The sequence below is a fragment of the Squalius cephalus genome (genome assembly GCF_949319135.1).
Source record: "Squalius cephalus genome assembly, chromosome: 7".
Taxonomy (NCBI): Eukaryota; Metazoa; Chordata; class Actinopteri; order Cypriniformes; family Leuciscidae; genus Squalius; species Squalius cephalus.
In genome coordinates, this window is record NC_137128.1 from 25,957,484 (window position 1) to 25,981,925 (window position 24,442).

The 24,442-nt window shown below is 36.2% G+C and overlaps 1 protein-coding gene across 2 annotated transcripts; it reads right to left on the bottom strand.

Annotated features, from left to right (window-relative positions):
* Window positions 1–1,505: 1,505 nt before the first annotated feature.
* On the bottom strand, window positions 1,506–23,832 carry pip4k2ab (phosphatidylinositol-5-phosphate 4-kinase, type II, alpha b). Of its 2 annotated transcripts, XM_079875176.1 has the most exons (11): window positions 23,640–23,832; window positions 15,432–15,529; window positions 15,224–15,320; window positions 12,317–12,469; window positions 12,060–12,206; window positions 10,666–10,704; window positions 7,578–7,673; window positions 5,877–5,990; window positions 5,418–5,670; window positions 4,058–4,161; window positions 1,506–3,932 (listed from the first exon to the last, which is right to left on the bottom strand). In XM_079875176.1, exons 1-11 carry the CDS (start codon window positions 23,775–23,777, stop codon window positions 3,852–3,854), a joined length of 1,320 nt encoding a protein of 439 aa, XP_079731302.1. In that variant the 5' UTR covers window positions 23,778–23,832; the 3' UTR covers window positions 1,506–3,851. The 2 variants fall into 2 exon arrangements, with proteins under 2 accessions (XP_079731302.1, XP_079731303.1); XM_079875177.1 differs by lacking the exon at window positions 7,578–7,673.
* Window positions 23,833–24,442: the final 610 nt, after the last annotated feature.

Genomic DNA, 24,442 nt, shown 5'->3' on the forward strand with positions numbered 1-24,442 from the left:
TAATTTTCTCAGTTCAGAGCAGGAAGTCTGTGCCTTGACCCTGATCAATAGAAAATTTTCCACATAGTGCTCAAACAACAGATAATGACACGGTGGGTGCAAACTAGAAAAATACGAGTTTATAAGACTATAATCCCGTTAGAGACAAAAATAAATAAAAACAAATAAATAGTCGGCCAATAATGACAATGAGAAATAGCTACGGTTTTGACTATAAAGTATACGTTAAATATTTTATAAGGGTCTAGCTAATAGCTATGTCCAGCCGCAAATAAACCTTTAGCTGTAAGTTAGCCTACTTGTAAAGGTAGCCTACTAGCTAAGCAGATCGCTCTCACTGACCTTCTTTAGGCTTCACTCAACTGAATGTCAGACCTTCACTGGACTTAACAACAGGTCCACATTGAAGATTTACATAAATATTTACTTACAGTGCACAGTAGGCTACTAAAGCCTATTTCGTTCTCGTAATTAATATAAGTTAGTTCCTAGGCCTAATTATCTTAACTCAGTAATTTGAACAAAACCGGTAACTTAGGCCTAACCTAACGATCTCCAAATAAACACCGTGTTTATTAGAAAGGCATGATCTAACTTAGGCCTTTTAATTATGTATCTTATGTCGCCCGCGCTTGATTTATCTCGTTGGTGTTCTGTCAGAATTAGCGGCTTATGATAAGCAGGCTGTTTAGTCGACGATGAACAGGCTATTATCGATATTTATAAAAAAAATAAAAGAAAAAAGTTTAAAATCAGTTTTAAATGTTACAATTTATTTAGATAAAAAAAAGAAAGGAAAACTTCAGTCAAATAGGCTACATTTAGCTATGTTAAGATCTTTCGAAAGTCGTAAATTTAAACAGCCGCCGAAGCGCATTTTTATGTCTCTGAAACGCCCCAGTCTCAGTTTAAATTAAATGAATAGTGTGTTTATTTTTTATTTATTCTGGTGTTGCGCTGAGATTAACCTCAGTGTGCCTAGATCATTTAAAACCAAGCCTACTGATAATAAAATACAATAAATAACAATAAATCAATCAATAAAAATGTCATACGAAGGATCATTTTCTGTTGTTTCAGCTGTTTTAAACTACTCGATTGATATTGTTCGGCACTGTTTGACAAACATAAATGACACTACATAAAGCCTACCCTCAAAGTTAATACACACTGATTATTGCTGTGTAGCGTTCCGTATTAAAATAAAATGATCTACTGCCGCGTCTAAAATAGGCAAAGCGTTTCTGGAAGGCCTTCATTGATTGTCATGCCACAGTACGGGAGCGCTATGCGCCCTCGTGTGGTTGTAAGCAGTTAATGCATCCACTAGCCATTACACTGTTATGAAATATACCAACAAGATGAGACTTTTTCTTTTCTTTTTAATTACATGAAGTTGTATCATTTATGATAGTGATATGTTATATATATGTATATATATTTCTAAACTAATTTGAAATATGGAAATATGTCAAATTTGACACAAAATCACTCTAATAAAACTTACAAAAATGTTGCCGTTGTGAGCCTTTATTATATTTTGAAAGTCAAGTAAAAGCTGTTCCATTTGCATTTAACAAAAGACATTATTAAAAACGGAACATGAACCATTATATAACAATTATTTTGTCTATCCATGGGTTTAACGAAGAACACAACCAAATATAAACCTTTTAGGGGAAGCATTTAGTATTTTTTAATGGTTCGTCTTGTGAATGTAAGATTTTGCCATAATACATGAATATTATATAAACATTAATCAAGCTGAGCAATGCATCGTTTTATTGAGCAATGCTTATGGGACAGGATGCTTTTAGATATTTTAGGCCTACAGCACAAACACACAAGAGCTGCACACTTTCATGATGTAGACAACAGTTATGACAAGTAGACTGACAACCAATAATATCTTCCTTTGATAGCGTAATTAAAAGTGCTCACATTTCCTTCACCTCACACTGTACCATCAACATGAAAGCATGTTTTTTACAAATTACATCACATGAGATCAAAACTCTATACAATTTGAGACAAAGTGAAGTCTTTTTCCCCTCAAAAGCTCATTGAAATGACTTCTTTGAGATTCAAATGTGTTGTACATACATCAAATTCATCAGACTCAGAGAGAATAAATCTGGAGTGTGTTAATGAAGCTTGTTGTTGTGCTGAATTACACACATAGACCTCCACTGAAAATTGTCCTAAAAACAAGAACTGACATTGCTTGATAAGTCAGAAATGAAAATACAGCAACACATCAAGCCTCAAAAGAGTTTGAACAAAAAAAACAACCTCAATTATAACAACAATGTATCGGTAAACTAAGCTAACAGGAAAACCGTAAAGTTTTTGTACCATTAGGACTGCAACATTCAGTCATTGCAAACACGTAACACACTTGCATATTTACACATCTACACATGAACAGCAAAACCACCTTAGGATTCGTCCTATTCACCTTTCCCTTTTTAGAAAATAACATTTTTCAAACGTCTCTTTTTAAAAAAATGATTCAAATACAAAATTAAATAATTCAGAGTAAAAAAGGCACACCCTTGCACAGTGTATACATGTCAACACATACAGAAGAATATTTAGGATTACTTTGCAAACAATATTCCAGAAGAAGACATATCACAATATCTATATATTTTTATAATACTAAAGGTCTCTGGGATCACACAAAGTTCAGACAATGATGACAGAGAGAGAGAGAGAGAGAGAGATCAACAGTAAGACAGAGTCAGGCAGCGTCCTCCCCTCTTTACAGTGCAACTGAAACACTTTCCGCAGATTCAAGCATCAATATAGCGGCAGCACAACTGCATTCTCAAGAGAACGGCCCACTGTAAACTTGCTAAATGTGACTGTAAAAAAAAAAGAGGAGGTACAAAATATGCTTCCTTTTCATAACATGTTCTGTAATCAACAAAAAACAGGCTATGTCTTGTTCTTTCACTAGGGATACAAAAGTGGCGATGCACATGTAACCCATTAGGTGCTTTTAACACATTCTACGAATCACTACTATTGCATGACCCTCCGCGAGTCAACTGGAATCTTTTGCATAAATGTTTTGGTGCATTAGATCATGTGCAAAATCTGTTGCTTTATACTAAACATTACTATCGGAGTCAACTGCAAATATTGAGCTCCTGTGCAAGACTTTACAATGCACAACAGGCAGATCATCTAAATCCAATTCGCTTAACTATGAATTTAGCAGTTTAACCTGAAGTTGCATCACTTTTTTTTTTTTTTACCGTTACATGCGCTTTTCGTAAACGGATAGAAAAAAACCCCGGATTTTATTTAAAGGTACTGCCTGCAGCTCAAGAGCGATAAACACTTTCAAACAATTCTGCTCTATTTCATTTTTATTCTGACTCTGGTCATTTTTGTTCAGGGCTAAATTTATTTAATGAATTAAAATATATTATTAAAAACTGGACTTTTTTCTCATTTTTATTAAGAACAGTGAATTTTTCTCTAGAGAAAACAAAGGACAATAAATATATAAGCAGCTTTGAGAATTCCAGTATGATAATCATACCACGTAGCTGGGCACAAACAACATCACTCGGTTTCTCAATCAACAATATCTAACACAAAGATACAGAACGCTATATATGCATGACTATATCACAACACATGGAGCCGTAAACCTACTGAGAAATCGAACAGAGGAGGAAAAAGAAACTGTAAACAAAACGAAAAAGATCTTGATAGATCTCAGAAGTGATCCTTTGACGAGCGGCAGAGAGACAATGTATCCGTGAGCACAGCGAAACCTCTCTTAGGATATGAGCTCATATGTGACCACCTGTGATCCCGCATCAGGCCGCGCGCGGTTAGGACAGAATGGTGGCGATGAAGTCATAAAAGCGCTTTGAATATTGCTCGGGGTTGACCGTTGAGATCTCTGCCCCTGCCTGGAAAAAGGAGGAGCAAAAACGTGTCACTTAGTACTAGCACTGTTTATGACATAGTTCATTACATTTATATATGCACTCAAATCGCTTTACATAGAAGGGGGAACTGTGTTTGTAACTCTTACCCCATGTTTGACTGTCTTAGCTGCATGGGCTGCTTTCTTCTTGGCATCATATGGAGTGAGAATGTCAATCACCGCCATGAAGTAGATTTCTTTTTTAGGAGCATCTGTAAGGAAGAATGAGCTAGTGTTTTTAAGCAAGAACTGGAACAAAGTGAGACAGAACTATCACTAACAGTGCTGTGCTGCCACTGCATATTTAACATTCACTGAGCTTGTACATCCATTTCTGTCATGACAACTCCTGACAACTGTTTGGCATGGTAATGGATGTGATCATGTTAATGTCTGGTCTTGGCGGAATACATCTGTTATGTTGCTGCTGCTGCAGAGCTAGTACGGGACTTGATACTGCCAATGCATACACGACACGCTGCTGTACGATATAGCGTACGTGAATTACCCATAGCAGATCTATACAGGTGGAGCAAAAGCTGACCAAGTATTTGAAAGTTGAGCAGTGAGCTCATTGGCTGCTGATACAGCAGGAACCAATCAGCTGTGCCCTATAGAGAACGATGTGATTGCAAGCAGATTGAGTTAAGGACCTATCAGCCTCTGCACCATCTAGAGTTTCATGACAGAAATTTGTATTTATATGCCTTGCAAACTTAAATGCTTGGCTTTATGTGATGCACTCAAGCAGAATCTGCTGATTTGTCAACCAAGATAACGTGTCTAGCTGGATAACAGATCAAGTTTGAAAGAGTAAAAATAAATACTACTATAAACGGTCAGCAATGTTATCCATCATATTCCATAATTTTCCAGCAAAAGTGAGTTTATGAATTTATGGAGTTGCATTACAGCTGCATAATTTCTAGCTTGTTGCATATGCATATTATAAAAAAATAATGAACAAAAAAAATGGAAAATGTAACATTTAATGAATAAATATTGCTAAAAAATATAAATAGTCAAATCTGAACTATTGACCTGACTGTGAATTAAAAAAAACCCAACAGATTTTCAATCCATGAATGTGCAATACTACACATTACAATTTAAATATGGCTGAATTTACAGTATTTACAGATGAATAGTGTAACACAATACAGATTTTTTTACCCCCAATGTTTAATTGGTTTTTCAAACTCCAAATATTAAAATTGTGTGCATTACTTGTCTAGTACTATTCATGCTACAGGCATACATGACACCTTAAATCATTCAGCTTATTTATGAAAGGTGTAGTATTACTTTTCTAAGTGATTGTTCTCACAATTTTCATCCAGATCAAATGGGCAAAAGATAAATTAAAATGTCTCTCAAGCTATATCTAGAGACTAGAAAATCAAAACCACCTAGAACATCCTAAAAACCATCAAGCAACCCTACTTTTAGAGCTAGAAAAATGACTTACTTTCATGGCTCTTGATGGCATATACGTCAATGACGGGGTCAAACTCTCCCGGGCCCAGAGGTCTATTGCTGTCTAGTGTGTTACTGGGGCTGTCTGGTGGGGAGCCAGTGGCCCCTCCGTCGCTCTCCGTTCCCTCCTCCTCGCCAGCGTCATTGTCTTCACTCTCCTCCTCGGGCTGTTCCTGCTCCCCTCGCTCCACATCATGGATCCCCACCAGCAGACTGTAGTCCATCAGCTTCAGCTGGGCCAGGAACTGGAAACACATTTTTCAAAGGATTAAGCATGAAACAATCATTGTCTTTTTAATTAGACACAGTTTAAAGACAAAGAGGGGTGATTAGGGTGAATGAGCGTTTAGATAAGAGTTTAATGATCCAATTACATTAAACAAAGCAAATGAACAGCAAGGCAGTGGCAAAGCACATGATGGATGAACACACAAACTTAATGCACACAGACCTCTACGTCATTCTTCAGTTTCTCCAAGAACATTTTCTTGTTTTCCTCATCTACGTAGATTTTCTGGCCGTCATTGATGAAGTCATTGTCTTTGTAAGTTGGAAGCTCCTTGGTCTGTTATTCACATTGGGGGAAAGAAAAAGAGTTAAAGTAGCAAAATCTGTATATTTAAACTTGACGTTTAGTTTACTAAGCAATGAAAAAAAAGATGGTGTCACGGCCATACATTCTGATTTTCTTCTGCACATATTTTGATTTGTTAATACACTTAAAAAAATGAAAACTTTATGACAAAAGTAGCAATATTTTTACATATGGAAGTGTGTATTTTCTGTACTATTAGCAGTACCAAATGAAAATGCAATCTGTCTGTTTGAGCGGCCCGACTGGGACAGAGAAATCAACATTAGCTCGACCAATGGGGTGGAACTGTGCGTTTGCAGTATTTTTGCAATTCTTTTTGGTGCTGCTAGTCTTGTGGAATTAACACTCTTCACATTTACTACATAATTCTAACAATTAATGACGAATTTCTTGTGTCCATCATCTTATCACACTATTATTATACTAAATAATAATATTAAATATTACACTAAAAATCACCATCTAAAAAATAAATAAAGTCTTATGGGGGTGAATTAAGAAGTTCAGCACTTGGCCTGGTGCAATTCTGATCTGCCCACACACAACAAATGTGAATTCACTCAGTGAGCTTAAAAATAGCACATCACGGATGCAGTCGGGTGAAATGTAAAGCAGATTTCTGCCTCCTGTGGACACTCAGAGCAACAGGGTATGATTTAGATTTCACTATTAGAGCCAACAGACAATTACAGCATTTAAATAATTACAATGATTAAACCAAGGGTTATTTCCTAAATGCCTACTTTCACAAACATCAGCGATTCCTAGTATCAAGCTAGTATCAAGATTCTAAGGGATAGTTCACCCAAAAAATGAAGATTCTGTCATCATTTACCTCATGTTGTTCCAAACCTGAATGACTTACTTTCTTCTGTGGAACAGAAAAGATGATAAAAAATAAATAAGTAAATAAATCTTTCATTGGTTAAACCAAAAAACTCAAATAATGGGTGTTCTACAGTCATTTAGGCTTGGAACAACATGTGGCAAATAATTACATTATTTCCATTTTTAGCTTTTTATCTGCTTTTCATGTGTTAGATTAAATTTGTGATACATTTATTAAACATCAAATAAAAAAACATTATTTAGTTAAATAGCCTACTTTTGTTCTAGTTGAATAAATTATCTTTGTGTCAGAACTGAAGAAAAATCTAGATCTAGTATCTATCTAGAAATCTAGAATACATGTTTTCACCCTTTATGACCATTTGATGAAAATTAGAATTGATCCCTGAGACTCCAAACTAATTGAACATGCAGATGACCATATGAAGGTATATATATAAAACCTCATATGGCTCAGCAAAACACTCAAATGCTGACGCACTAGTATTCCAGTTCTTTTCGCAATTCCAGCAGAGATTGACGAAGATGGAGTCACCGTTCTGGAACAGGAGGATAAGTTAAACCTAAAGCACCGGCCACGGGCTTGTGTTTACAGTCCCTTGTGGGATCCAGAGGGAACGGTGCTTTCCTGAGGCAAAATGCGGGGTGATGCATGTTGAAGAAGAACACTGAGCAATATGGGAAAGTTCTTTGCTGTCGTGTCCTTACGTGTCTTATGGCGCAGTAAAAGCGTGTGGCAATCCGGATGGTTTGTAGCTTTTGGCTCATGCGTGATTTGGATGGAGCCTCCTCAGGTGGGCGTGGCTGCAGGGAGAAGGGAGGTCAGATGCAAAACGCAAGCACCCAAAAATCACTGTGTGGAGGTGACAGACCTGAACTTTCTACGTAACTTTAGGGAACTGCGTTCTTAGGCATTTTTAACTTTTAACATTTCATAAAAAAACATGTAAAACCTTTAGAAGACAATGGAAGAATCAAAAAGATGGACATATCCCACATACATGCATCAAAAAGAAACACACCAAAAGTACATGTGTGATATAAAGTTGATTGATAACATGACTGTTGTACAGTAACCAAGTGAAGACAAAATATCATGGGAGAATGTTAAGGAAATCACAATTGAGAAGCAAGGGACACATTTCATCAAATACTGTGAATGACAATAAATCTGTATATGACACATAATTACAAATATACATCAGTTCATATTTGCCCGAGAGTATCATATACAGCGATAGAATGTAACTATAAAATCTCAATAAAGGAGAAATAAATCAAAGAAATAATTCATCATGCCAGCAAGATTAACATGCATATAGAAAAATAAATTATATATGCATGCAAATCGTTCATGCCCTCAATATTTACACATATATGAGAAAAACACAAGATTAGGTTTGCCTTATGTGAGTAAATACTGTACACAAGAGTAGACTGCAAGAGTATTAGCCTTTTATTTACGCACACAATGTATTTATATATACACTACTGTTCAAAAGTTTGGGGTCGGCAAGATTTTTGCTCATCAAGCAATCAAAAATACATTGAAACTGTAATATTACGAAATATTATTACAATTTAAAATAACTGGTTTCTATTTTAATATATTTTAAAATGAAAAAAAAAAAATTCAGCATCATTACTAGTCTTCAGTGTCACATGATCCTTCAGAAATCATCTAATATGCTGATTTGCTGCTCAAGAAACATTTTTTCTTCTTAATACACTCACCTAAAGGATTATTAGGAACACCATACTAATACTGTGTTTGACCCCCTTTCGCCTTCAGAACTGCCTTAATTCTACGTGGCATTGATTCAACAAGGTGCTGAAAGCATTCTTTAGAAATGTTGGCCCATATTGAGAGGATAGCATCTTGCAGTTGATGGAGATTTGTGGGATGCACATCCAGGGCACGAAGCTCCCGTTCCACCACATCCCAAAGATGCTCTATTGGGTTGAGATCTGGTGACTGTGGGGGCCATTTTAGTACAGTGAACTCATTGTCATGTTCAAGAAACCAATTTGAAATGATTCGAGCTTTGTGACATGGTGCATTATCCTGCTGGAAGTAGCCATCAGAGGATGGGTACATGGTGGTCATAAAGGGATGGACATGGTCAGAAACAATGCTCAGGTAGGCCGTGGCATTTAAAAGATGCCCAATTGGCACTAAGGGGCCTAAAGTGTGCCAAGAAAACATCCCCCACACCATTACACCACCACCACCAGCCTGCACAGTGGTAACAAGGCATGATGGATCCATGTTCTCATTCTGTTTACGCCAAATTCTGACTCTACCATCTGAATGTCTCAACAGAAATCGAGACTCATCAGACCAGGCAACATTTTTCCAGTCTTCAACTGTCCAATTTTGGTGAGCTTGTGCAAATTGTAGCCTCTTTTTCCTATTTGTAGTGGAGATGAGTGGTACCCGGTGGGGTCTTCTGCTGTTGTAGCCCATCCGCCTCAAGGTTGTGCGTGTTGTGGCTTCACAAATGCTTTGCTGCATACCTCGGTTGTAACGAGTGGTTATTTCAGTCAAAGTTGCTCTTCTATCAGCTTGAATCAGTCGGCCCATTCTCCTCTGACCTCTAGCATCAACAAGGCATTTTCGCCCACAGGACTGCCGCATACTGGATGTTTTTCCCTTTTCACACCATTCTTTGTAAACCCTAGAAATGGTTGTGCGTGAAAATCCCAGTAACTGAGCAGATTGTGAAATACTCAGACCGGCCCGTCTGGCACCAACAACCATGCCACGCTCAAAATTGCTTAAATCACCTTTCTTTCCCATTCTGACATTCAGTTTGGAGTTCAGGAGATTGTCTTGACCAGGACCACACCCCTAAATGCATTGAAGCAACTGCCATGTGATTGGTTGATTAGATAATTGCATTAATGAGAAATTGAACAGGTGTTCCTAATAATCCTTTAGGTGAGTGTATATTACTTATAAATATTACTTTTATATTATTCTTTTGAAAACAGCAAACAGGTGCTTAATATTTAGGTGGAAATTTTAATAAAAAAATATTTCAGGATTCTTTGATTAATAGAAAGTGCAAAAGAGCAGCATTTATTTGAAATAGAAATCTTTTGGAACATTATAAATGTCTTTACTGTCACTTTTGATCAATTTATTCCACCCTTGCTGAAAATAAAAATCTTGACCTCAAACTTTTGAACGGTAGTGCAGTTTGCACAGGAAGTTTAATTCAGTGTGATAGTGCGTAATCCAACAGTCAAATGTTCCCTGAAAACAAGTAGCCAATAGTTCTACTTACCATCTCATTCTTTACATTCAGAGATCAGTGTACTTAAATTACAGGGTAAAACAATAGGGTATCACAATATAAGAGACACCACGGTTCTTAGATTTAAATTAATCCAATATTATAATTATTTTCATTTTTCATTAAAATAACTACAAAAGTGCAGTTTACCATACTCTGAAGCAAATAAATCAAGCAAACACTGAATTAAAAAGGAACAGAGTTGTTTTCCCAAGGAATGGAGAATGTAGAAAATGGGATCTTTTCACACAGGATCATTTTATTTAATACACAAGACAAATAGAAAGGAATATGATGTTATAATATGTTCAGATTTTTTTTAAAAACAATTTCCAAACTCAGACATGCAATACATTCAACATGCAAATATGAGCTCATTTTCTGAACATGTAATCATACACTGGAAATGAAAATGTTTTAGCCTGGAAGTTCATCCCCTATTCAAAAGTGATATGCTTTCTACACATGATAAAACAAGAGAGAGAGAGAGAGTTTACCTTTTCTTTGTCGCTAGCCTCTCTTGCCACTGTGGATCCCTGAAAATGAACATAAAGTCATTATTAAAAGAACAGTTACCCTAAATTAAAAAATTGAATGTCCTCAAAAGATCAAAAACTATATTACTTATTTCCCACTCTGGAACAAGTTAGTTTTCTGCTGTACTTATTTTTCTGCTATTGTACAGTTCACCCAATTCATTAAAAAGATCTGATTCAAAAGAGTCATTTGTTCATGAATCAGACAACACTACTTCTCTCGTGAACGCACCAGGAAGAACGAGGGTGGATGTCTGAATTTTCTGTGAATAATGAGTTAAAGTTATCGCATGCCTCAACTCAAAGACTCGAAATATAGCAGAAGTTTAATAAGTCGTACATACAGTTTAATAAGTCTTACATTATAAATGTAATAAAATGTTCATAATGTAATAATTTTCTTAAAATGTAATAAAATCTTGAGCTCTTAATGTAGTAACAATGTAATAACAAATTTTCACATAATGTAATAGGTTATTGTATGAGAAAATTATTATATTATGAACATTTTATTTGTAGCAACTTCTAATGCAGTTACAGTTCATAAGGTAATACCAGCACATAATGTGCAAGAGAAACAATATTTACAATATAATAATAATTATCTTTCAATATAATACATTTGAGCACAAAACATAACTTAATTTTCATAAAAGTTGTATTAATTTTGTGATTATGCATGCTCTATAATTTTGAGTCACCTTGACCCAGAAACACATTTGAAGTTTTTTGCCCTACATTAAAAAATAGTCTTGGCTTTCTAATTTATACGTTTTTAATCATTTTTGAGATGCAGTCATTTAAATGGTTGTCATTAAATCTTGCTTATATTCTAAAAAATGTATAACGCATTTAGAATTTTAGTGATATGATTCTCTATAGAGAAGCTTTTTGAACTAATGAACTAAAGACATTATTCGCCAAATCTTCTCTTGAAGTTCTTCACAATTCCCCCCCTCCCTTGCTATAGTGATACTGTGATTTTTTTATATATACCTGAGCACTGTATTGAGAAACAGTTTTGGTATTGTACACTGTTCGTTCATTTAACAGTTTGTATAACTTTTTGTTGTCAAATTGAAAAATATTTAATATTCTCTTTATCTAAAGCCTATAAGTGTATTTGGCTTATGTATATAAAAGAAGTAATGTACAGTAATACAATTAAGTAATATCAACATCAATAATAATTTATAATTTAATACATTTCTCATAATGTAAAAATATATTTATTTTATTATGTTTTCAGAAACTTACTACAGTATGTGCAGTTACTAGATTACACTTTGCTATTACATTATGAGTTGCTACACACAATTTTATGATGCCCCGATCCATTCACTCCAACCACTCACCTTCAGGTCATACTTTTTGTAAACAGGCAGCCGGTGGCTGAAAACATTGCGAGTGACAATCATGTAGGTCTCATCTCCATCCACTGTGAGGCGATACATGCCCAGAAACTGAGGGAGCAGCGTGTTTCCATGGCACTCGACTATATACTACAGTGGGCAAATACGAAAAAAAAAAAAAAAAAACATTCACTTTACACTTCACAGCTTGTGAGACTCACAATAGAATATTTTTCTTTGTTCAAAGATTTTCCCTCTACCTGGTGGTACTTCTTCAGAATGTTGTGCATCTCGGCCACGTCCTCGCTGGTGATGATCTTGATGACGTATCTCTTGTTGTATGAAGTGTGGAAACGAGCTCCACTGCGGCCCTGAGCGTCACTGGGAATCGGGGCCCTGCGTGTCAGAGAGTTCTGCCACGGGAGAAAAGAACAGTGAAGGATTTCACACTAAACAGCTCCCATAAAACGCTGAAAAGCTACTGGCACTTCTCCTAGACTGCAGTCAGACTGGAATGCCAGACTGTACAGACTTTTATTGAACCTCATAACAAACTGAAACATTTTGGCAGATTTGGTCATTTGGATTGCAAAACATCCTTGCTCTCTTACAAAAACAGAAAACAAGATAAAGAACATTTTGCAGTTAGTGCCCCTTGCAGAAAGATAGGAGACAATAGGTTTACATTAAAATTCAACCAGCAAAAGCACAGCTGAGTTACAGCCTGCGCTTTGAGATGCCATCTTCATTATAGCTGCCAAAAACGCAAGGTCTCTGCGGTTTACTGCAACAGCCACACACTGTGTTGTCACTGTACTGAAAGGGATTGGTTTTCATGATGTTCAAAGCTGTTCCAAATGTCTTAGTGAAACCCAGATCCCAACTGGTTTTGCTTTAGGACCCAGATTTGGATACCAAAAATCAATCTTTTTTTTTTTTAAATGATCATCAACAACTCGAGCAGTAAAATCCTCTTTAAAAACAAAAGCTGAAATATTTATATTAATTTATTAATTAACATTACAATACAACAACATAGGCCAATCGCAAAATTATTTACAAGACATTTACGGAGTAGGAAAACTGAATTTTGTAAATGTGAAAACAGCAGGCCTTTCCCCCCCCCCCGTAGCATAATTTTGTTCATGATTTTGGAGGGTGAGGCCCTGTCACAACCTGTTCAAGATGGGATCAACCAAATTTGGCTGCTTCAAATGACGATGAATTTGCACCAAAAATACTGTTAAGATTCTCAGCCTTATTTGACATTAACAACAAAAGATACTGTATGGAAATCATTTTTTCATGACTTTTTGATATCCAACCTAAGCACGATTTCAAGATTAGCAGCATTTAGCATTGTTTTGTTTTTTTCCGCAATGAGAACAAACCAAATATGTTTTGCTCACGACCCACCAGCTGAGAACCGCTATTGTAATCATATTAAAATCATTTTGGATATTGATAGAGAAGATGTTTTACTGAAGTCACCTGGAGACACACCACAAAAAAAAAAAAAGGTGCTTTCACTTCAATGAAAATGAAATGCTGATTCCAACTATCACAGTGATGGGTCAACAGTAGTGTAAGTGTAGTGTTGAGATATTCTGGGAGATGGGCCAAATTCAATACACTATTTTCAGTTTATGGCATTTAACTTGATCTGAGCCTGAAAGATCTGATGATTGCTATAGAAACTAAAACCTGATATTATAGCAGTTTACCGCTACATATGAACTGAGAAACAAAAATGCTTTGTTTTAAAAGGGTCATATCATGAGGAATCAACAATTTTTTCTTTTTGTGTCGAACTATGAAAAACAAAACTGACATTTCAACATTTGTTCACGGGTGAATCAACATCATGTTGTAAAGTGTATGTTCTGTTTTGGTTTGGTTTTCACTGTTTCCTGTTCTGGTTTGCCAGTGTTCTTTGTGCCCTAATCAGTTTCTGTAGTTACTCATTTACTTCACCTGTTCGTACTTACTTTGATTACTCCCCTGTGTATTTAAGACCTTAGATTCCTAGGTTCTTCGTTCGGTATTGTTTATTTTACTGTTAAAAGCTAAAACAATCTCTAAGTGTTTCTCCTTTGTTCAATAAATAAGTCTTTTGTTTCATCCTTTGTTCGTGACATGTTGAATTTTGTTTCAATTTTGCTAATCGAATCAACATTGATATTGCAATGTTGTTTTAAACAGTAGTTTATTGAGTTAATAGTGAGAATTGGACCCTAAACTAAAGTCTGACCGTATTTTGTTAACCTTTTTTACAACCATTTAGCATTAAATGTAGTTTCAATGATTGAAACAACAACAACTGATATTTCAACCACATTTCAACATTGAAGGTCGGTCACAGTCCAGCTGGGAATGTAACTTTCAGATCTTAATCTTCATGTGCACAGGCCTCAACAGCTTCAACATCTCAGGGTGGATTGTTTAGTGATTTTTTCACAGTGCACTGCAGGCTTTGCAAAAAGGATGGGGCAATAAAAAAATTATATTATATTGAACATGACAGCAAACTTGCAGCCGGTGTGTGAATAGAGTCAAAAAAAATTCTCAGCCCATTGTTCATTTCACAATGTGAAGAATGAAGAAAATAGCCATTAAAGCTTAAAGAGGGTCTAGTATGTTTTCATACATTTTCAACTTTCTTTAGTGTGTAATGTTACTGTTTGAGCATGAAAAATGTCTGCAATGCACAAATCCACTCAAAAGGGAGATATCTTTCTTTAATATCAATAAGCACTTTTTCAGAACTCCATAAAACACCTTCATTGTAGTCTTGAGTTTTCTTCCAGGAATGTACGTCACAATATTCCTCATTTAAATAATTCCCGCCCAAGGAATACGCAAAAAAATGGGAGTTGCCTAAGTAGTGTGTTGAAACTTGCGGTTATGGTAAGGAACATCACATTCGAAGTGGTTGACCAATCACAAAACACTGATCCAGTTGACTAATCAGAGCACATTGTACTTTTCTGAAGGAGGGGACTGGGAAAGTAAGGTACAGCAACAGTGTAAAATATGTGAAAAATGGGCGTAATAAATTTAAATGTAACCATTTTTGGCACAATAAATTACTAACATAACAGAAAAAAAAGAGAAAAAGTTATTATATATATATATATATGATACGACCTCCTTAAGCACTTAGGTACCTGATATTCCTGATCATCAATGGAGAACCGCTCCCTTAGATTGCGGAAGACTAGGGGACAGTACTCCTTAAACTTGAAATGGCTTGGCATGTTCTCTCTTTGGAAGCAGAAAAAGGTGCAAAAGCAAATAACTAACATAATCAAACAAATAAATAATAAAATAATCCCATTAAGTTCAGCAATATAGTCTCGAATCAGTCTTTCTTACTTGTTGAAGAGGTGGTTGTCCACCTTGATCTTCGAGTTGGCTTTGAAGTCATCAGGCATCAGCATAACAGGAATTTGGATGTGACTGAGTTCATTTATCTTAAAAAAAAAAAACATAAAAAGAAATCATCATTCTAAATGACAAAATAATATTTGAACAGTGATGCATATCAAAAATAGCTTGATGTCTGTTGTATAGGAGACTTCTGGACCTGCTTCAAATGAATACATCAGACCGTTTTCTTATTTACTGAGAACTATCTGCAGTACAGGGGCCATTCCTCAAATGTGGTGCACTGATGGAACGCTGCCAAGAAACAACTTCCTTTCACTAACAGCAGCAGCGAAAAACAGAGCTGTCTGCGCCAACAGGCTAAGCATTACTTATTTGGCCGGACTGTCCCCTTCTTTTTTTATTGCCCTAAATAATTCAATACACGTCAAGTGGCCTTTCATGGGCAATAGCACATGCATGACTACACATAAACTCAAGTCAGTTCAAGTTGATTGATAGTGGCATGAACTCAGAAAGCTGCCCACTTATCTAAAGATAACCCTATTTCTGTCCAAAAATGGGTGCACATGTGCATTTGTCCTACAAGGTGGAATCCAACCTGATTTTTGGACACTCCCTTTACACTATGACGTGTTGTGCGTATGCAGAGAGTTATTTTTGCGCATCTTCCTGTGCCTCCATCTGTTCCTGCTGCATCAGGGGGCGTCCTCCTGTCTATTAAGAAGCATTTAAATAAAAAAGGCTAAAGCTTTGTGATTTAAAACAATGACAAACAGGATGTCGAAAATAAGTATTAGGCTGAAAAACAATATACGTCAGTTTCTGATTTAAGGTACTGGCAACGGGCGAAATTGGAAGCCTCAGAATACGAACCACCATCTTTCACTGTCTAATGCTGCACAATAATGTCACAATGGATTTGCAAAGCTGAACAGTAGTCTACAAAGAGATAAAAAAAAAGGACTAGAGAAATCAACTGCAAGACTGGGGGAGAGGGCAGCAGGTTCACTGAAACAGCAGCAGCTGAAAACGGGGAAGGACAAGCCACGGTCAATCAGCCTTATCCGTGACACAAACACACACTCCCCACCCGCTCATTTACACAGTATGAGCCATGTGATTCAGCCCATAGCATATGCATGATTATTATGATCTTTATGATAATCGCAAAATTAAATTTGATAATATTAACTGCAGTGTGATTTATATAAATGGTACAATGACAATCATGTAAAGACAGACGTGTTTAATCTCTGATATATAGAGTTTGTTGATGTAATTACATCCACATATAGATTGTGTGTGTCATAGTGGCTCTTCACCCCCGCCCCTTTAAACTCGGTTGCATAATCAGCATACAATTTCATTTGGATAAAGCCATTGAGATTAATCAAGCAACCAAGAAACCAGAGGCGTTCCTGGCGGAGTAGGTTGTGTGTTTTCTGAAAGCCACTCTGGAACATGTGCGGCGAGAACATTACAAGCAATTACTTCTTTACAAGCATTACTTCTTTTTATTGCATTTCACTTCAAATAATTTCATTACTGAAGCCTGTTTTCTAAGCAGACTAATATCTGTCAGCATATTCGGCTCATCACCCGCTTTACATAACACGTCGCTACTACAAATTCACATCAATGGCAACAGACAGTGTCGTTCCTTATGTGCTGAGAAAAGAGGCTGGGGGGAGGGGGGAGGGGGGAGGGGGGTGTCAGGCAATTTCTCATTCTGGCCATTAGGGAGGTTCCAGCCACAATGGAAGAAGCCTTTTTTTCCTTCACCTCAGACTTAAGTTATACCTCTGAGACTCTTACGTAATCAACATGAAAAAGCTCATCTGAGACAGTGCTGATTGAGAGGATGAAACATCTAAAAGGAGAGAAGAGGGGAGGAGGAGCGGGGATTAGATAAGAGAGAAGAGATGAATCTTAAAGAACTATGAAAGACATAGAAGAGCATCAAGCATACGCAAGACGGTGTGGCATATATGTGTTGAAGGGAGGGGCTCTATTGGCCTAAATGATAAAAATAGGCTAAACCCACAGGCGATATTCACTACATTTTTGAGGCCAAAAGTTCTCATTGTCATTTAGCCCCAGTTAAACGAAACATAAAGGATGAACAGGAAGAATGTGCTAATGATGTTTGGGAGCATCAACCTGCAGGCAACACTGATTCATTTTGGGGTTTAGTGATGCTTTTCTACACAAACACCCAATGACTGAGAGAAAATGACTGAAAGAAAACTCCAAAATGGATGTCCCCAAAAGTGTTTTAGACATTCCATATTATTTACAATAAAAAAGATGTGCTTTGTGGTAGCATCTCTATAACTAGTTTCACTCAAGTCCAAAAATAATATTTAAAGTGTCCCTATTATGCTATTTTAAAGGTTATAGATATATTTACATTTACATTTCTCAAAGAATCTGAAAACAGTTTGTTCATCTCTCCGGGCGTACACCAAAGGATTTTCACAGTCCCAGACTAAAGACCGGCATTTTTTAGGAATCTTACTGGAGTCTCGGCGCGCTCCCGTCGTCTCGATCTTTAAATGTGAGGTGATAATCTGCAGTCGGCGACCCGATTTATGCCCGTCTTTCTCTAGTCTTTCATATCAAACATGTTTGATATTATCGCAAGTCTTAGCGTAGTCATAGTGACGTAAAACAATCAACAACCAATAAATTCGCTACCCTTGCTGTGAGTATTGTCCATTCTCTGTATTCTATAGTAGATAATATGTATCTTTTCTTGTATTATGTACCCTCGAATATTCACTGTGAAACACTTGTTCATAATTTCAACACAGCATTTAAAATTATACCCTTTCAAGATATTTAGTTCAAACTATTGTTCTCATCATATAATGATATAGATTCATAACCCCCATATACAGTCATGTGAAAAAGTTAGGTCATCCCATTAAATAGTCAACTCTTTATTAAGAAATGTTCACATAACAATGTCTAATTTGATTTTTTTTTCATTCCTGGAAAAGAAAGTGATTTATTGTAATTAAACAATACCATCAAACAAATCACCATTAAATTGTGGAATGGCTGATGTCAAAGTCCTTTGATATCTTTTTAAATCCTTTTCCACACTCATAAGCAGTGTGGGGGAAATATATGGGGGTTATGTACCCTCAAATTTATTATTTGTCCTAATTTATTCCTCCTCAAATTGCATTCTTTTAAAATTACATTTCACAGAGTCTTAAAAAGGCCTTCCTTATTTTTAAATAGTTTAGTTAAATCACTGGGTCCTTCAGTATTGTTCAAATTGTTATTACATGTCCATATGTTGAAAAATAGACAGGCTTTCGTGGTGTCCTATTTTTTTTCACATGACTGTATGGTTGCCTTTATATAATTTAATAATGATGATAATTTATTATTAATATTATTATTATTTTAATTATTATTTAATGATGATAATCACATAATTTGGACAGTGACTCCCACCCCCTGCAGAGCAGCTCCTTTAGCGATAGACTCCTTCACCCCAAATGTGTGAAGGAGAGATCTTATCTTATATACCACCACTGTAGGCCTACCTTCAGAAATATTTTGGATCATGCAACATAATGTGATACATGTTGATATCTAACTTTAGCTGCTTCTCCTCCATTTTTGTTAAATCACTGCTGAGCATGATAGGAGGAATTTGGTGGGAATAAAAAGCTAAAATAATCTAGTTGTAGTCTTGTAAATAGTGTCACTACAAGATTCAATGTTTGTAAAATCTTTAGTCTGAGACTAAAAACTGTGAACCCCAAGTCTTTAGATGTGAGCTGATAATCTTATAAAGTCTTTTCTAAATCTTTTCAAAGTCTTTAGGTGTACAGAAAGCATAAGCTGAGGTTTATGCGAGCCTACTATGGTCTGATTGGTCAGACGACCCAGTTTGTTGTGATTGGTCTACCGCTTACAGCGTGTCGGAGACAGAACATGACATTAAAATGGCTGCCTCCGAAATCGCTTTCGCTCTTGAGTAGGTACTTATTTTGAATAAGTAATTACTTCACGACCGCTAAAAAAAATATGTTATTTATAGTATGAGTGTGTTTAGTATGAACGTAATCTGGATATACTACATTCGCCATGCTGTCATTATCATGTGACCTACGTCAGTTTACGTTGCTTCACGCTGGCCTCATGGGATAGTAGTGTCCATCGTATGCACACTTCAGAATCTTGCTGGAAGTAGTAGGTCATCCGGGTAATTTTTGCCTACTTTATTATGAGCACTGTGAATTCGGACATACTTCTTTTGTCACATACTGTTTTTCGCGTACGTTAAAGTAGGGAAGTGTGTGATTTCGAATGCAGCCTCTATCTGAATTTCAGCTCCGGAGGATTTCTTTGTGTTTGTATACACAGTCGCTGCACGCGAATATGCCTACATCCATATTAGCTGAAATGTTTGCGAGTCGAGCAGTATGTCTGAATTCATAGAAATCATAAAACAGTAGGCGAAAAGTACCCGGATGACTTGAGGTTCTGAAGAGTGCACAATATGCATACAAAAACGACTTGAGTCTGGGTTCTCCCAAGGATTTTTTCTACATTCTGGCACCTGATGGAGTTTTGGTTCCTTGCCACTGTCTTCTTTTTCCACCTTTGTTGCCATTGGCTTGGCTTGCTAAGTTGGGGACATTAAATTTAACATTTAATTTAATATTCAACAATAATATTGATCTGCCTGCACTGACACTATTATACAAGAACTGAACTGAGCTGGACGATGACATCACGGTTTACTCCAGAGCAGCTATATATATATATAAATGAACTTAATTAATAACTTTTTTAAAAACAAAAATGAAACATCACTGAACTTACTTAAACTGGACTGTGGCACTATTTTCTTCTGGAAACAAACTTTTTTGCATTATTTTCCTGTTATCTCTGTAAAGCTGCTTTGAAACAATCTGTATTGTAAAAAGTGCTAAATAAATAAATGTGACTTGACTTGACACTTTACTATCCCATGAGGCCACAGGAGAGGCTTTGTGAATGGAGATGAAGCAACGCAACTGACGAGGAAGGTCACATGACAATGGCGGATGTAGTACTATATGAACGTACTATTTTAACAGTCACTAAATAAGTTTCAAACCAAATGTACTGGCTACTATACAGTATATGTGAGGCATGCACACACTCTGATGTAAACAGACGAATGAGAAGTACATGACAGCAAAAATGCAGCGGTAACCCCCTAAACAAAACAGCTGTGCTTCTTTCTGTTTCTCAACAGTTTTTTAAACAGTCATTCAGATTTTTGTATTTGCAATGGTGTTCATACTTAGACTTAACAGGCTGTTTAATTTCATACTTGAACATTTTTACATTTTAATCTGGACTACAACATGCCCTAGATTTTGATTGAAAATGTTCTGATTTTTTAGTATTGTCAGTAACACTTTACAATAAGGCTCCATTAGTTAATTTATTAGTTAGTTTTTTAGTTATTAAAATACTTCTAATGCATTTATTAATATTAGTTAATATTAGTTTCAATATGTAATAATATATTATTAAAATCAAAACCTGAGCTAACATGAACTAACAATGATCAGTTGTATTTTTTAACCAACGTTATTCAAAGAATAATAATTGCTGTAACAAATGCTATTGCTCATTGTTAATGTTAATGCATTAACTAACATTAATGAGACCTTATTGTAAAGTGTTACCTATTGTTCTTTATAATTCTCTTGCACTTTAATCTGTTTGAAACATTTACTTTATTTTTTTTTGTGTATTTTTTTTATTGTATTTAAATGTTCAGTTCTTTTTGTTATAAGAAAAAAGATATTAGATTTCTTTGAGAGATTTCTTTAACACTTTTTTGCAACTTATTTCAATATCGTGATAATACCGTATACCACGATAAAAGCTTGAGCAATTATCGCAAAATGATACCGTCATATGCCTAAATGGAAGTGATTTTTAAATCAATTAAACTGCACATATTCATTTTTTACACCCTCTCTGGGCTGATGAGAAAATACATCAAAAGGCCATTCAAACAACCTCTCTATTCCAAAACTGGGATGCTGAAGGGGGAAACTGGCTTGTGAATTACTACATCCACTTAGGATACTCTGAGGGGTGACATTTGTAAGTATATTTTTTTAAAAATGGGATGAAACAATATTTGTTGATGGCCAATGTAACACTTTCACCATAAGTGGTGCGCTTGTATGGTAGCTGACTATAAATAAGTGTTAGGCAGGCATAAACTCAGTCTTTTGATATTGGATACTCAAAATACAGCCTGAAACGGTTTGACCTTAAACACTGGATGTTGCAAGTTAGTTTAAAGATAAGAATAATTCATCAAGCCCAATAGCCAACATGATTCATACATAAGGGTCTTGATTAGTGATGAGTTACATGGTCTACAAAGTATAACAGGCAATTCATGTAGATAAGAGTAATTATAAACAGCATTTTCAACAGCCATATACAGCCATTCTTTGGTATTGAAATATGCTATAGCCTACATTAAATCTTCCTCACCTCAACTCGCAAGACGGACAGGAAATTTAGATGCTTTTCAATTGTATGTGAGAGGCTTATAGAGTGCATAAAAACAATGAGCATTTAATGTCTTGACTTCAATCTATGTTTAAATGAATAATTATACTTCATGCATCTCATGCATGTGCATCATGACAGAGCATAAGGCTCCCAGACACCGGTGTCCAGATTCCCAGGAGACCAATTAAAGCTTCGTCAGATACCTGCAAATCTTCCATTCCCACAGGAAAAGTATTCTTTAAATATATCATGTTTTTTAAACACATATTTAGTCCCACAGTTGGTGTTAATCAAGATTCAAATAGCAAAATAGTTTTTTAAAAAAACATTTCTCAAATATTGAGAAATAAGTGAATAGAAAAGGAACAAAAGTTTAGAATTTAGAAATCCATGTTATGAGATCTCTCAGTCACTGAGAACAAACATAGTTTTGATTTTCGTGCAGACATTAGGCGCTGACAAGGGATCAGGGATCTAATGCTGTCTGCAGCCTGTGTAGTTAGTCATTCAGCGTCCTCAACCACGACTCTGTGCCAAAGCCTCTCATCTGAGCAAACACTTGCTTTGCTCGCTGACACAATCATTTCACTGATTCTTGAGTACTGGGACGAAACAGACCACAAAACTGAAAAATAACATTCATTTTTCAACTAAATATTTTTGGATTAATCTCCTCAGTTAATCACCTAGCCTGTGTTTGGTTGTAATATCCTGCTTCTTGCATTTTTTTTTTTTTTTTTTTTTTTGTCCATTAATTAATTTGGATCAACACCATCAGATACAAAAATAATGTGTCAAATGTAATACAAATATTTACAAATCTAGCATTCATGTCATAGAATTAATGACTTGACACCACAGGATGCTTTCAAACTGATTTCAGCACCATCTGTTGAATTTTCACTACCATCATGCAAAGGTGTTAATGAAATAATCACATTCTGCATATCACACATATTTCAGCCATTGTGTTTAGATGGTTTTACCACCGGGACCTACTTAAAATTAGAGAAATTATGTAAAAAATGACATATAACTAATATAAATATCACCAGAGTCTGTGTGATCGGTTGATCTCATATGCAGATAAAATAGGCAGAGGACCTTCAGTATCAGAATTAATGTTGAATTTGACTGATTTTTAAAGAGATAGCCAAGCCTTTAAGAATTTTATTGGAATTGGGAATGGGAATATAAGAACTGAATTCTAATTTTGAGAATAATTGTGCTTATCTTCAAACAGCATCAGTAATACATAATATAGTTCTGTTTTTCTTTGTTCTTAGATTCATGTAAATTATCTGGTTGTCTGATGACAAGTGGTTTTTGGTTTTAGTGAGTGATAATCTCATCATTCTTGATCAAATCAAATGAGACTAAATGGTACACATTTGTGTCTAGAACATTAATCATCTGATTCGTTTCAATGCGGAACTGTATGTTTAATCTAAAGTTGAGTGGCATGTCTCAAGTTAGAACGCATTGATTCACGCAGCTCGCAACAAATAGCTCTGATGTTTAAATCTACAGTTATCTAGGGACCAAGAAGCCGCAAGAAAACTGCCACACGTGTCTTCAATCCGCTCGGACGCAACATCGCAGCTGTTAAATAAACCTGTAAGAAAACGGAACCCTTACCGAGTGGTTCACTCCCCACATCAAGACGCTGAGCAGCGGGTCGCTGGCCCGAAACAGCTTCACCTTCTGAGACACGAAATGTTTCTTCTTGGTCTTGCTGGCGATGGTTGCAGCAAGGTTGCAGGCTGCAGAGGCCATGTTTAGCGAGTAGGGTCGGGTGAATGAAATCCCTCTCTGTGCGTGGCACTGTGGCGATGTCTTGACACAAGCTGTTCAGAATCAGCAGCGCTCCACCGGATCTCGACATGCAATTTGTCCCTTTCGTTATTTAAAGCATCGCGTTCATGCATCCCTCTGCAAACGCGCAGATGACGAACGATGAAAACTCTCAGAAATGCCGCTATCCACCAACTCCCACCAGCTAAATGCTAGCTGTCATTGACGTTAGCTTGAAGGTTACAGTTGGCAGGATGTGTGCGCTACCTCATTCACACACACACAGCTTTGCGAACTAAATCTTAACCTCGCCCGGCAAAGCACCCCAGAAGCTCAAATGAATGACATCCGTGTCCATCGTGATGAGGCTTAACGTGAAATGTAATATAAAGTAAACGGATGCAGATACCTCTTTAAAAAGGTGTGTCGCCTCAATTTAAATCATGGCGAAAACCCGTTAACAATGGTTATTATGGTACGATCCCAAACAGATCTCTCAATGCGAACGTAACTAATAAAAAGCCGGAAAAATACTAATAAACAACCACTGTCCTGCTGAAGTTCGGACCGAGACCGGGAGCCACATCCACTGCGTCTGTATGTATGCAGCAGTTGGACCAGTCTGACAGTTCTGCTTTAGCTCAGCT

What these genes read in the sequence shown, in the direction of transcription:
- pip4k2ab (XM_079875176.1), bottom strand. Translation starts at nt 23,777, where the DNA reads ATGGCCTCTGCAGCCTGCAACCTTGCTGCAACCATCGCCAGCAAGACC. An exon ending in ACAAAAAGTATGACCTGAAG is followed by an intron (nt 10,705 to 12,059) that starts GTGAGTGGTTGG and finishes GTTCATTTTCAG; the next exon opens with GGATCCACAGTGGCAAGAGA. An exon ending in TTTACTGCGCCATAAGACAC is followed by an intron (nt 5,991 to 7,577) that starts GTAAGGACACGA and finishes TGTGAATAACAG; the next exon opens with ACCAAGGAGCTTCCAACTTA.